Source organism: Delphinapterus leucas, chromosome 1 (genome assembly GCF_059928025.1).
Source record: "Delphinapterus leucas isolate spDelLeu-1000000601 "Yukka" chromosome 1, BTC_Dleu_Yukka2, whole genome shotgun sequence".
NCBI classification, from domain to species: domain Eukaryota; kingdom Metazoa; phylum Chordata; class Mammalia; order Artiodactyla; family Monodontidae; genus Delphinapterus; species Delphinapterus leucas.
Genome location: NC_143129.1, coordinates 50,714,335 through 50,727,532, shown reverse-complemented (window position 1 = coordinate 50,727,532; position 13,198 = coordinate 50,714,335). Strand labels below are relative to the sequence as shown.

At 35.7% G+C, this 13,198-nt stretch overlaps 1 protein-coding gene across 1 annotated transcript in view; it reads left to right on the top strand.

The window, feature by feature from the left end:
- The window catches only part of HMCN1 (hemicentin 1), a 528,232-nt gene that overhangs the window by 289,583 nt on the left and 225,451 nt on the right, over nucleotides 1–13,198 (top strand). The window contains exons 31-35 of the mRNA XM_022593376.3: nucleotides 6,630–6,908; nucleotides 7,424–7,705; nucleotides 8,427–8,535; nucleotides 9,565–9,734; nucleotides 10,909–11,063. Of these exons, the coding sequence (XP_022449084.2) occupies nucleotides 6,630–6,908; nucleotides 7,424–7,705; nucleotides 8,427–8,535; nucleotides 9,565–9,734; nucleotides 10,909–11,063 (995 nt within the window). The remainder of the gene's footprint in view (nucleotides 1–6,629; nucleotides 6,909–7,423; nucleotides 7,706–8,426; nucleotides 8,536–9,564; nucleotides 9,735–10,908; nucleotides 11,064–13,198) is intronic.

The following is a 13,198-nucleotide window of genomic DNA, read 5'->3' as shown; positions in this document are numbered from 1 at the left end:
CTTCTTAGATTGTCTGAGATGAAAGGCACTGTAACACTGTGAAGTTTTAAGTATTCAGTAATTCAGGAAATAATGCCACTTCCTCTCTAGCAAGCTTGTCTGCACCTCTGAGTGGGTAATCTTAAGCTTATTTTATTTCACTTGTGAAAATGCTTTTATTCCTAAGAATAAATGAAACAGATGCCATACTTGGGCTGTGAGAAATATTTATATAGATTTCAGGTTGAGAATGTGGTTCATAATGCAGTTTATTCATTCATTTTCTTTATTTACATACTAACATGAGGAAAAAGCAGGTGGGTCCAATGCATCTGAAAGGCAGAAATGCACATTGTGCCTGAATTAGGGAAGAAATGGAGACAAAATATGATGAAAAATAAAAGGGATGGAAGGGAAATGGGGGGTGGGGAATGAATGTGAAAAAAAAGGAAATAAAGAGCTTTAATAACCTATGGGGAGACTGCAGATTCATAGCTAGTAGTTCTGAGGCAAAGATTTTTAACCTGCAGTCCGTGCATAAGTTTCAGAGGTCTGAGAGTTTCCCCAAATGGTATAAAAGTCTTTGAGTGTATATACATGGTACATTTTAATGTGCAGTGGGTTCATAACATTTACCTGTAACACCCTTCCTCAAACAGAAGTACAGGTCTCATAAAAGTATATATGAATTAAATTGAAACAGGAAGAAATATTTATCTGGCAGATTTAAACAGTAGATGGTTTATTGTTCTGCTTTCAGCTGGAAATGTTCTTTGAGTAATTTGTTTCTCAATTTCATAAATACAGACTTTTAAAATGAACTCTTTTCAATACAAGTGATATTCCTTTGTAAAGCATTCATGGAGGGTAAGGCGTTGTTTGAACCTATGTTCTTGACTTCATTTTTTTAATTTAATTTGTTTACTTTTATTAGTTTTTATTGGAGTATGGTTGTTTTACAATGTTGTGTTAGCCACCACTGCACAACAAAATGAATCAGCCATACATATCCCCTCCCTTCTGGACTTCCCTCCCATTTAGGTTACCACAGTGCATTAGGTAGAGTTCCCATCTGTTCTTGACTTCATTAATGTATCATCCAACTAATTAGGCTAGCCAGTTTATTTAGACAATTTCAGCTAAAAATTTGATGTATGTTTCCAGATTCCATCAATAGGCTCAAATCAAAATTTAAAGTCTGAGTAAAATGTTCTTTCTTAAGATTTCAAAATGGTGGCTTGAATTGAAATTAATTAATTGTCTATAGCAGGACTTGACATACCTTTTTTATAAAGGGCAAGTTGGTAAATATTTTAGGCTTTGCAGACTGTGAGGCAAAATCAAGGACATTATGTAGGTACTTACATAACAAAATAGAAAGAAATGTCTACCAATTGTTTATTCACGATATTCTATTTTTCTTGTAATTTTAAAAATTGTCAAATTTGTTGTATTACAAGTCTCCTAATGAGAATGGATTTCTTTTGGAGGGATAACATTTTACTTAATTAGAGTTCAAAGTTAATGATTCCTGTCACCAAAATTAAATGCAGATGTTCATCTGTTAATACTGGTATGTAATGAGATTTTATGTATTTCATTTTTGAAAATGTCTTTTCATGCAGATACTGTAGATACTGTCAAATACTAATATCATTTCACAAACATAAGATTTTAATTGATCATATTCATTACTTGAAAGGCATTTGCAGAATTCTGTTATATTCTCTTGATATTTGACTTTTGGCCTGCCATTCTACTCCCAATTAATCAATTCCAATTGAAGGTTAGATGGAAGGCCCTTGTTTTCAGAGGTAAAAGAACTTAAAATGTGGAAATTTCATTTGCATTTGCATCAAAGTTTGACAAACATTGTTGAAACTGAAAGTTGAGCTCAGAAAATATATTCACTGCAAATTTGTAGGGGAATCGAGATCTGAATTTTGTTTGACAGCATGGAAAATGTGTAGAGGAGCTTGACATTACTTGTGATTAAAACAACAGAATGAGTACTAACAGTATAGATTTTGCATTCAAGTGCTGGTTTTATCTGGTAAGTTTATGTTGAATTTACTAAGAAACATTGTCAAGTTTATGGCAAAACTAAATTCCAGAATCATTCAGTACTCAATAATAGTGTTTGAGGACAATTCTCATTCAGAAAAAATTCAGTCTCAGTCCTAAGCTCCAAAAGTTAAAATGTAACTTTACCACCATTAAGACATTAAGCTGCTATAAGGTAGAACAAGTCATTATATTCACCTTCTACTTCTGACAAAAATTCATGGAACTGATGATATTTAAGTCCATAAGAGCAAGTAAAATACCCCATGGACCCCATTCAATAACACATGAATATTTTACACAAGTGCTGATGAATAGAACAAGGAATAACGATAGACTTTTAGAAGTTTACATTTTAATAAATTCAAAATGTAAAATTTGTAAATTTCTCTAAACCTTTTTCTGCCCCACACGTATTTTTATCACTATCAGTTGTAGCACATCTTAGCAGATTCCACTTCAGGTTGTAATAAATTAATGCTTTTTCAACTTCTTTGAAAATATTTTTGTCTGTAGTTGTTCCATGCAGACTATTCTTAGAGACTAATTCTTCAGTTTCTTCACCGTGGCATTGACTCCTCAAATAAAAGACAGCTAAGCAGTATCAGTAACATCTGTCAATTTGTCAAGAGCCAAGAATACTGTTCAGAAAAGTTGCCTTTTAAAAAAAAAAAAGGCTATTGATATTGTCAGTTTTCTCAACTCTTCAAGCAGTTTTTCTTATGGAAAGGCTGATCATCTTAAACAAATTGATTAGTTTAGGCATAATTGTTTGCTAATGCAGTCATTCTTGATTTAATTAAATCACTGTTGGTAAATGGCTCTCCTTCCTTGGCTAACAAATGAGCCACTCAGAAACTTAGATGGTAGCCTCATTTTGACTTTTTATCTTTGTGAAGAAATTCTGCCTAATGAGACATTCCATTTTATATTAATTTATCGGTTGTTTTTCTTTGAATGGGATATATTGCGATGAGTGCTTAGGCTAATAGAGTTAGTGTACACTGTATTTTTTCTAAACAGCTATAGTGTTATTAAAAAATAAACTCAGTGCTTTGCCATTGAACCTAATAACAAAATAATCCACCACTGTTCCGTGCTTTAAAAATGTCACGTTTTAAAGCTTACTTTTCTTTCTTTTGTGTGTTTTGACACGGGGAGTATGCACTGGTAATAAAAGTAAAGTAAAATATCACGGTATGGTGATATTTATGGTACTTGAAATGCTGTTGGCTTATAATTGTGTCACTGAAATTTATGGTGAGCTGAGCAACAGTGAGAAGCAATGAGAACACCACATTTGGTATTTATTGCAACAATTTAACTCTGCCATTGTAGAAGTGAAAGTAGCCATAGACAGTACATAAACAAATGAGCATGACCATATTCCAATAAAACTTAATAGGTGCTGAAGTTTGAATTTCATATAATTTTTACATGTCACAAAATATTATCATTATTTTGATTTTTTCCAGTCATTTAAAAATGCAAAAACTGTGCTTAGTTCAGCATCTTGATGCCTGGCCTGTGGGCCATAATTGGCTGCCCTGATTTATATAGTAAGCTACCTTATAGAAAAATTATTCCACCATCAAATTTACCTCACAATACAGGCATACCTCTGAGATATTGCAGGTTCTGTTCCAGACCACCACAATAAAGCAAATATTGCAATAAAGCGAGTCACACAAATGTTTTTTGGTTTCCCAGTGCAAATAAAAGTTATGTTTACACTATACTATAGTCTATTAAATGTACAAAAGCATTATGTCTAAAAAAAGTACACACCTTAATTTAAAAATACTTTATTGCTGAAAAATACTAACCATCATCTGAGCCTTTAGCAAGTCATAGTAGTAACATTAAAATCTCTGATCAGATATACAGATTGCCAACAAACACATGAAAGAATGCTCAACATCGTTAATCATTAGAGAAATGCAAATCAAAACTACAATGAGATGTCATCGCACACCAGTCAGAATGGCCATCATCAAAAAATCTACAAACAATAAATGCTGGAGAGGGTGTGGAGAAAAGAGAACCCTCTTGCATTGTTGGTGGGAATGTAAATTGATACAGCCACTGTGGAGAACAGTATGGAGGTTCCTTAAAATACTAAAAATAGAACTACCATATGACCCAGCAATCCCACTACTGGGCATATACCCTGAGAAAACCATAATTCAAAAAGACACATGCACCCCAGTGTTCATTGCAGCTCTATTTACAATAGCCAGAACATGGAAGCAACCTAAGTGCCCATCAGCAGATGAATGGATACATAGGATGTGGCACATATATACAATGGAATATTACTCAGCCATAAAAAGAAACAAAATTGAGTTATTTGCAGTGAGGTGGATGGACCTAGAGTCTGTCATACAGAGTGAAGTAAGTCAGAAAGAGAAAGACAAATACTGTATGCTAACACATATATATGGAATCTAAAAAAAAAAAAGGTGATGAAGAACCTAGGGGCAAGATGGGAATAAAGACGCAGACCTCCCAGAGAATGGACTTGAGGACACGGGCAGGGGGAAGGGTAAGATGAGACAAAGTGAGAGAGTGGCATGGACATATATACACTACCAAATGTAAAATAGCTAGTGGGAAGCAGCTGCATAGCACAGGGAGATCAACTCGGTGCTTTGTGACCGCCTGGAGGGGTGGGATAGGGAGAGTGGGAGGGAGGGAGACATAAGAGGGAAGAGATATGGGGATATATGTATATGTATAGCTGATTTACTTTGTTATAAAGCAGGAACTAACACACTATTGTACAGCAATTATACTCCAATAAAGATGTTAAAAAAAAAGATGATATTTTTATTAAAGAATCCATCATGATCACTAAAAAAATAAAATAAAATCTCTGATCATAGATCTCCACAGCAAATATAATAATAATGAAAAAGTTTGAAATATTGATAGAAATACCAAAATGTGACAAAGACAGGAGGTGAGCCAATGCTGTTGGAAAATAGTGCCAATAGACTTGCTCAGTGCAGACCTGCCACAGACCTTCAGTTTGTGAAAAATACAGTGTCGGCAAAGCACAGTAAAAGGAAGTATGCCTGTATAGTAGATCTTGCCTTCATTTATGTGTGAGGAAAAAGTTATGTATATCAATGTTTGTCACTATGAACTAGTTCTAAGAACAATTATCAGAAAACATTAATGAATTCCACTCAGATCTAGATACTGTTTTCTAATATTCTTTTCCACTAAAAAGAACCAGAGCTTCTAGGAGAAATAGTTAATTCTAAGGCTGGGGCAGAGAGTATAAAGATGAGCCTGGAGCATGTAGTAGGGCCAGAAAATAAGAAAATACTAAAATAATATGATGTGAGTATGTCAAAGGGACATAGGGCCGGTTGGAATAGCTCCCAAAGGCTATAACTGGAACAATTTGAACAATAAAATAAATAATGTAGTATTGGATTATACCCAAAGTATAAAATGAATCTCCATGAGTGCATATTGATATAAAGAAATAAATTGGGGAAGAGAGACTAATCTCTCATACAGAAGAATTCCAGATGATAAATTATGTAGGTATTCCCTTCTCGAGGAAGTAGAATAGCTCTCCCCCTCATATATATGGGCTGGGAAGAGTGATTCTTTTCAAAAGGGCAAAAGAGAGTAACTTTACAGTGGAGGAACCTAGCAAAATCTACCTCAACCAGGTGGTCAAGGTCAACATCATCAGTGATAAGCTGTGTTGATAGTGTGTACCCTTGATATGACTGATGAGAATGGTACTCCGTGATCGTGCTTCCAAAACCCATAACCCTAGTCCAAACATAAGAAAAACATTCTCTTCTAAAATAAAAGTTTATTTTAAAAAATTAAAGCACTCAAATTCAGGCACATGCCATTTAATTTATTTTAAGTTATTGCAGTGATAGCACAATCCTGGAATGATCGTGTTCAGAGCATGTAGCAGAGCTTGAGTCAGTGGTGGTGTTTTTCCAGCAGCAGAGTCCTCATGTGGTGTGAGAGTCCAGACATGTGGTTACTGAATTATGAAAGATACACATGTAGCCAATTAGATGAGTATAATTGAGTGAATGAACTCTCTGTGGCGGTTCCAAAAAAAAAAAAAATAAGAAGAAGCAAAAGTTAAAGACTCCACAGCTATTACCAGTAGCTGGATCTGAAAGCATTTAGGCCTTTTGTATTTCCTGGGGAAAGGGCATGCAGTTGTACCTCATCTGACATTTTTGCTCCCTTGGCCTCATTTCAAACTTATTGTATTTACTTTAAGTGGGATTTATTTTGTTTTGCTTTGTTTGTTAAACATGACTTTCTTAGTTACTGTAATATGATCTATTGGGCTTAAATGAACCCCTGAAATGAAAACTGACTTTCTGCTTTTCCTGAAATCTGAAACCCAAAAGGACAGTGATGAAGATTGTTTTGACAAAACAGGCAACTAATTATCAATAGGTAAATCACAGACTTCCTAATTGTCTTTAATTCATATTTACTTTAATGCATTATTTAAATATCTATAGCGTTTGAGACTTTGATGCAGATGCTAAAACTTAGAAGACTTGTTTCTGTTCTGAAATCCTTTGTAGTTCCACCTAGTATTAAAGGAGGGAATGTCACTACAGAAATATCAGCACTGATCAACAGCATAATTAAACTGGAATGTGAAACACGGGGACTTCCAATGCCTGTTATTACTTGGTATAAAGACGGCCAGCCAATCATATCCAGCTCACAAGCAGTTTATATTGATAAAGGACAATTTCTTCATATCCCTCGAGCACAGGTCTCTGATTCAGCAACATATAAGTGTCAAGTAACCAATGTTGCTGGGACTGCTGAAAAATCATTCCATGTGGATGTCTATGGTAAGGAAAAAAATATATGTTTTAATTATGTACTTTTCTGCCTATGCTTTCTAATATGGCAACATGCAATTTGTTCACTAATAAATCCCTGTTGGGTTGGGTTGTCTTTGATATGCATACATTGGAATTAGAAGAATTTGTCTCATGATTTGGAAAAATATTTTTAAAAGCTAAGGTGAGCAAGAAGTGGCCCATTCATTCAGTCAACCATCTGCCTATGGCACTAGGGAATCTAGACCATCTGATTTTTACGGAGAAGGTAAAGTAGTTCTTAGGACTAAGCTCATTCTCTCCAATTTGTCCTTTTTAAGCCAGACACAGTATAGAGTATCCGACAATATTTAGACTGATTGCAGATAAGCTGAACCAAGAAATTCTTTCCTCGGTAGCTTAGGGGGAGATGGACATATAGGTAGTTTCTGTAGTCAAACTACGTGAGTTAAAAATGAAAAGAATCCTCTTTATTTCATGAGGATTTTAAAGAATTGCCTGAAATATTACTCTTTTCTGCGTAGTTCCTCCAATGATTGAAGGTGACTTGGCTGCGCCTCTCAATAAGCAAGTGGTTATTGCTCATTCGTTGACACTGGAATGTAAAGCTGCTGGCAACCCTCCTCCAGTTCTCACCTGGTTGAAAGACGGTGTACCTGTGAAAGCGAGTAACAACATCCGCATAGAAGCTGGTGGGAAGAAACTAGAAATCATGGGTGCCCTAGAAGTCGACAGGGGACAGTATATATGTGTGGCTACCAGTGTGGCAGGAGAAAAGGAAATCAAATACGAAGTTGACGTCCTAGGTAAATGAGGATGCTGCCACCTGTATTCTCATATTCATAGCAAAACCTGACTAGTTTATTAAATGCTTTTGTGTTCATGGAATAATAAAACAATCTTAGAGAAGGTTTAGTGATCTGTTCAACTCTGGACTACACATTACTGAGTGGTGAATTGATCACCAGAGTCCCAAGATCTAAAAACCCACATAAATCTTCCACTTGCCCTGATAGGTACACTTTGTAAGTAGGTAGATGCCTTTTTACATTTGTGACAATATCTGACTGTAGTGAGTGACAGCATGGCCTCTTGTCATGAGCACTGTGTTAAACAATAGGAAACTTAGTCTGTGGCACTTGGAAAGTCATCTTGTAACCTTACATCTCTATTTCTTTATAAATTGAAGGCTTTCAATGCAGGCCCAATTTTTGAGGTTCCCTTATCTTATTCTTATGAAAATAAGCAACATAAAATATGAATCAACTTTATGTTTTGATGGCATCATCAGCCCCATAGAGCTAGATTAACTGAGAAAAATTCACAGTGTGTCGAAAGTATATTTATTGATCGTGGCAAATGTGTATTGTAAAAGGTATTTTACAATACATTTCTGAAGTCTCCTTCATGTACCAAATGACTATGATACTTATCAGCCTTCTAAGTGCAACTTAGTATTGCTTAAAGTGATGCTATATTTTTTCTTGTAAACATTTCTTTGTATGTTACATCCTTGCTGTTTTCTAGTGCCACCAGCTATAGAAGGAGGAGATGAAATGTCTTACTTCATTGTGATGGTTAATAACTTGCTGGAGCTAGATTGTCAAGTGACAGGCTCTCCTCCACCAACTATCATGTAAGGGTTTTGGTATGTCTTCTAAATATCTCCCACTTCTTTATTTGAGTGTTTTAGAGCTGTCTTGAAAGAGGTTCTGTGTCATTCAAAAGTGATTTATAAAATTATACTAATTATATCCCTCTTTTAAAAGACGTACTCTATATTCAAGGCAACTTTTATCTGATACTCACAGGGCCCATAAATCTCAATTAGAAGACTTCGTTATATGCTCTTAAAAATTACATTTTCAGTTCATAGAGACAGACTATTAAGCAGTATCTGTCAGATCTTCCTGAAGCACTGAAATGTTAAATGAACAACAGAATTTAAAACAGTATGCCAGACGTATTAAGGAATAGTGGAAGTTAACATGAATACATGATTACCAATACTTTTTTCTCATTCCTTCATTCACAAAGTATTTCTTCAACACTTATCTTTCATTTCCAAAGTGCTATGGGATATGCAAAGGAACAGATACTCAGCTAACTTTGGGGCTAAAATATGTTCACACATGATTATAAAACTAAACGGAAAGTGATAATTCATAATAAATTAAAAATTATAATGCTATATGATTTTAGGATTTTATTTTACAGATGTTTTAAGATTATGTGTGTTTTGTTGGTTAATATTATTTAAACATTTGAAGTGAGTGATATGTAGGGGCATTTGCCTCTTTCTGTAGCCCAGCATTAATAGAAGAATGAAGAACTGTACACATAGTTCTTGGGTTCCAATAATATGCCAGCTTCTTTGTTAAACTAGGTTTCCTTTTTCTTTTCCCTATTTACAGTTTATTTTATTAGAGTGAGCAGATGGGAAATTAGGCAAGTACATAATTGAGAATACATATATATAAATGTATCATATATACATATATACACATATACATACACATATGTAAGTATATACGTCGAATATATGAATAAATGTAGTTCCTCCAAGATAGATAGATTGCTTTAGGAACATAGTTATTTAAGATATAGTTAGGAACATAGTTATTTAAAATATGTCTCCAGACTTCTTTTTGCCTTATTTCTGTAGGTGGCTGAAAGATGGCCAGCTAATTGATGAAAGGGATGGATTCAAGATCTTACTAAATGGACACAAACTGGTTATTGCCCAGGCTCAAGTGTCAGACACAGGCCTTTATCGGTGTGTAGCAACAAACACTGCTGGGGACCACAAGAAGGAATTTGAAGTGACTGTTCATGGTATGCTGAAGAAGGAGCATTTCACTGAAAATTCATTTATGCATTGTTTCAGTATCTAATTCAGAACTTAGCTCAGTAATCTGGATAAATCTTGAGTTGTGGAAAGTAGTGCTAATTTGAGAGAGAATTTGGATCAAATTTGAATTAGATATTGGAAAATTTTAAGGCACTTTACTAACACAGAAGATTTAACCAAGAGGTATCATGTGAATGAACTGAGACAGGATTTAAATGGTAAGAGGTATATTCTGCATAGAATGTGAGGGTCTGAGCAATGAGATCAAAGAAGATAGAAGAGGCAGGCAGCAAATTTCAAATAAAGGGGGGATACGAGTGTTCAAAGGTTCAGCCAAAACAGGAGGGAGTGTGAATAAAGTCATTTCCAGAAATGGAGGCTGAGGGTGTTATGCAGGATCCAGGGCACATAAGTGCACTCATGGAACTGGTACAATAGGGTTAGAACCATTAGTCTAATGACAGAAGCAACCCTCTGCCAGGGTATTAGGTATCTCACTTGCCAGCAGACCTTGGGAAGGGAGGGACTGGAATGAGAAACTGGAGAGTGTTTGGAAGCCACAAGTAGAGGTTTCTATGAACATCAACTTCATTATTCCCAGGCGGACTGGTTTTTTCCTGCATTTTGATGGAATACAGCTAATGCTGTTTCTCAGTCTCAATTCCAATTCTTGAGGGAGGGAATCTGGCAGGCCCAGCTTAAATCAGGTTACTATCCTGGATTTAATCAGCCTTGCTGGGGACAGAGTCATGTGGTATAAATATGGGTACTGGAAACCCACCCCGATTTAGTGAGGCAGTTCTAGAGAAAGGGCAGGTCATAGTAGATTGGGAAAACACACCAAGAGGTTGTAAACCAAACATACATGTGGATTGCAGTTGCTGTAAATACACTTCGCTTATTCTCTGGAGAATTAGAGACCCCTAGTTAAGAAATAAGTAATCTCTAAAATTGCTAAAAGCTATAAGTGAAATGCATGGAATGAAATTATTCTGTTTGTTAAAATAGGCCTCTGCCCTTTTCTAAATTTTGAAGTTTCAAGTTCTTGGATACAGACTTTTAAGTGTTTGATCCCACTGATTATAGTTTTTGCTCCCTCCCTCACTTCCTTTATTCTTCCTTCTTTCCTTTCTTCTCCTCTCTTTTTCTTAAATCTAGTTCCTCCAACAATCAAATCCTCAGGGCTTTCTGAGAGAGCTGTAGTAAGGTATAAGCCCATCACGTTGCAGTGCATAGCCAGTGGCATTCCAAAGCCATCCATTACATGGTTAAAAGATGGCCAACCTGTCAACACTGCCCAAGGAAACCTCAAAGTAAGTATGAATATTATTTTGCCCAAGATGAGAAAGCTATATATGGAGCTATCATATTCTCCTTTCTTAATTATAGATTTTCCTGTTGGATAGACTTTGCAGGAAATGTACTAAAACAATATGTGTTTTCCTTAGGATTTTTCAGAATTTAACTTAATATTTTGATTTGAAAAATGGAATTAATTAAAGACTAATAACAATGATGTTAATTTTAACATAGTGGTTGGTATTTTTATTATTTCAGTTTATGCCTATTTTAATTATTTAAAAACTAGTATCTTATGGATGAATAGTTCATCAGTACTAAGTAAGTCAGAGTATCCTCAGTATATTCACCATTGACCACAATTAAGGTAGAATTATATCTATTGATACATAAACCTAAGTGAAATGGTTTCTTGAAAAACATAGTTTAGTTTATAAACATCATGATGGCAGAGACTCAGTCTCTATGAATAAGTTCACTTGTGTATCTTTCATATTGAGTATAGTCCCAGGCATATAACTATATCTCAGTACATATTTGTTGAATTAATAGGTAGATTGCAAACCTGAGTAATCTACATGATACAATTAAAATAATTAATGGATTTTGCTACTAAGATCAAGTTAATTGACTAACGTGGGTTTGAGCTTTGCTTGAGGTAGGTTTCAGTAACAAGGGATGTGCCAAGTTCTTCTCCCGGCAGAAGTGATGGATATCTGTTCATTTATCATTCCTATTGCAAATTCAATGGAACTAATCTCACATATTTGCGCTAACAAAAGATTTACTGTGTAGCCTTCTAACACAGAGCAGGTAAACAGCTGTTTACCTGGGAGACAGATATTTATCATACAATCGTACAAAAGTATAATTGCAAACTGTGATGAGTAATTTTAGGAGACAGTATAGAGAGGTATAAGAACAGATAATGAGGAAAGCCTTTGAGCGTGTGTTGGTTTGCAACCCCTGGAGCTTCCCGGGTGTCATTTGAAATCGGCCCCCTATTCAGAGAGAGCAGAGAGAGATCTAAGAAAGAGGCACAGCACTCCAGATTGGTAGGGGGCAGGTTTAATAAGCAAGGGAACTTACTTACTAGGCTTGTCTTGGATGACTGCAAGATGAGTAGATCTCCTCACGTGCCCACCAAATCTTAAAAGTTTATATAGAGATCTTAACTGGGTTCAGTCATATATCCTGTCCAGATGGTCTCAACATAACACTACTATCTCAAGGCTGCGTCCTTGGGCAGTTTCTAGCACTGGGAAAGAAGATGGAATGCACATTCCAAAAATGGGGAGAGAATGAGGAGCCTCCAAATGCCTGAGTCCAGCTCACGGGTCATCCCTGCGGTCACATCCTCTCAGTGACCTCCTCCAACAGCGTGAGGGAGGGTAATTTATGGAGAAAGTCTTTAAGCGGAGATCTGAAGAACATATGGAGTTAAGTGGGCAAATTAATAGAAGAGAGATGAGTAGAATCTTTCAGAGGAGATGTGCATGGGCAAACAACTGAAAGTAAAGGGGAGCATGACACCTCTTGAGAATGTGAAAGCAAGCCATTGGATTAGGGAACCAAGAGCAAGGGAGAAATGGTATTAGAGGAGACCAGAGGACAGGTAGGAGGCATTTAAGTAATGTTAATGATTTTATTTTCACTTTGCGAATTTCACAGTGCGAAATTTTTGAACAGTTTTAAGAGAAGAGTGACATGATCAGGCTTATATTTTCAGTAGTTACCTAGGCCCGTTTGGAGAATGAATTGTAGGAGTCAAGAGTAGATATGTGGAAATTAATTGAACTTATTTGCATTTGTCTAAGAGAGAAAAGATAGAAATTTGGACTCACATGCTGGCCATAGAGATGAGGATGCATGGATATATTTGAGAGTTATTTATTGGTTAAATCATTAGGGCTTGATTATAGATTGTTGATGAAAGGTGAGGGAGTGGAGAATATCAAGAAAAATTAGTAGGAAGCTGATCTACACAAGTACATAAATAGTGATGCCATCCAGTGAGAAAGGAGACTTTGGAGGAAGATAAGTTTGGGGGGAATAACTGTGATTTGAGTTTTAGACTTCTGAGTGTTGAGTTGACCTTGAAATAAACTAGCGGAGTTGCCAGGTAGACCATTGAATATATGGTCTTGGA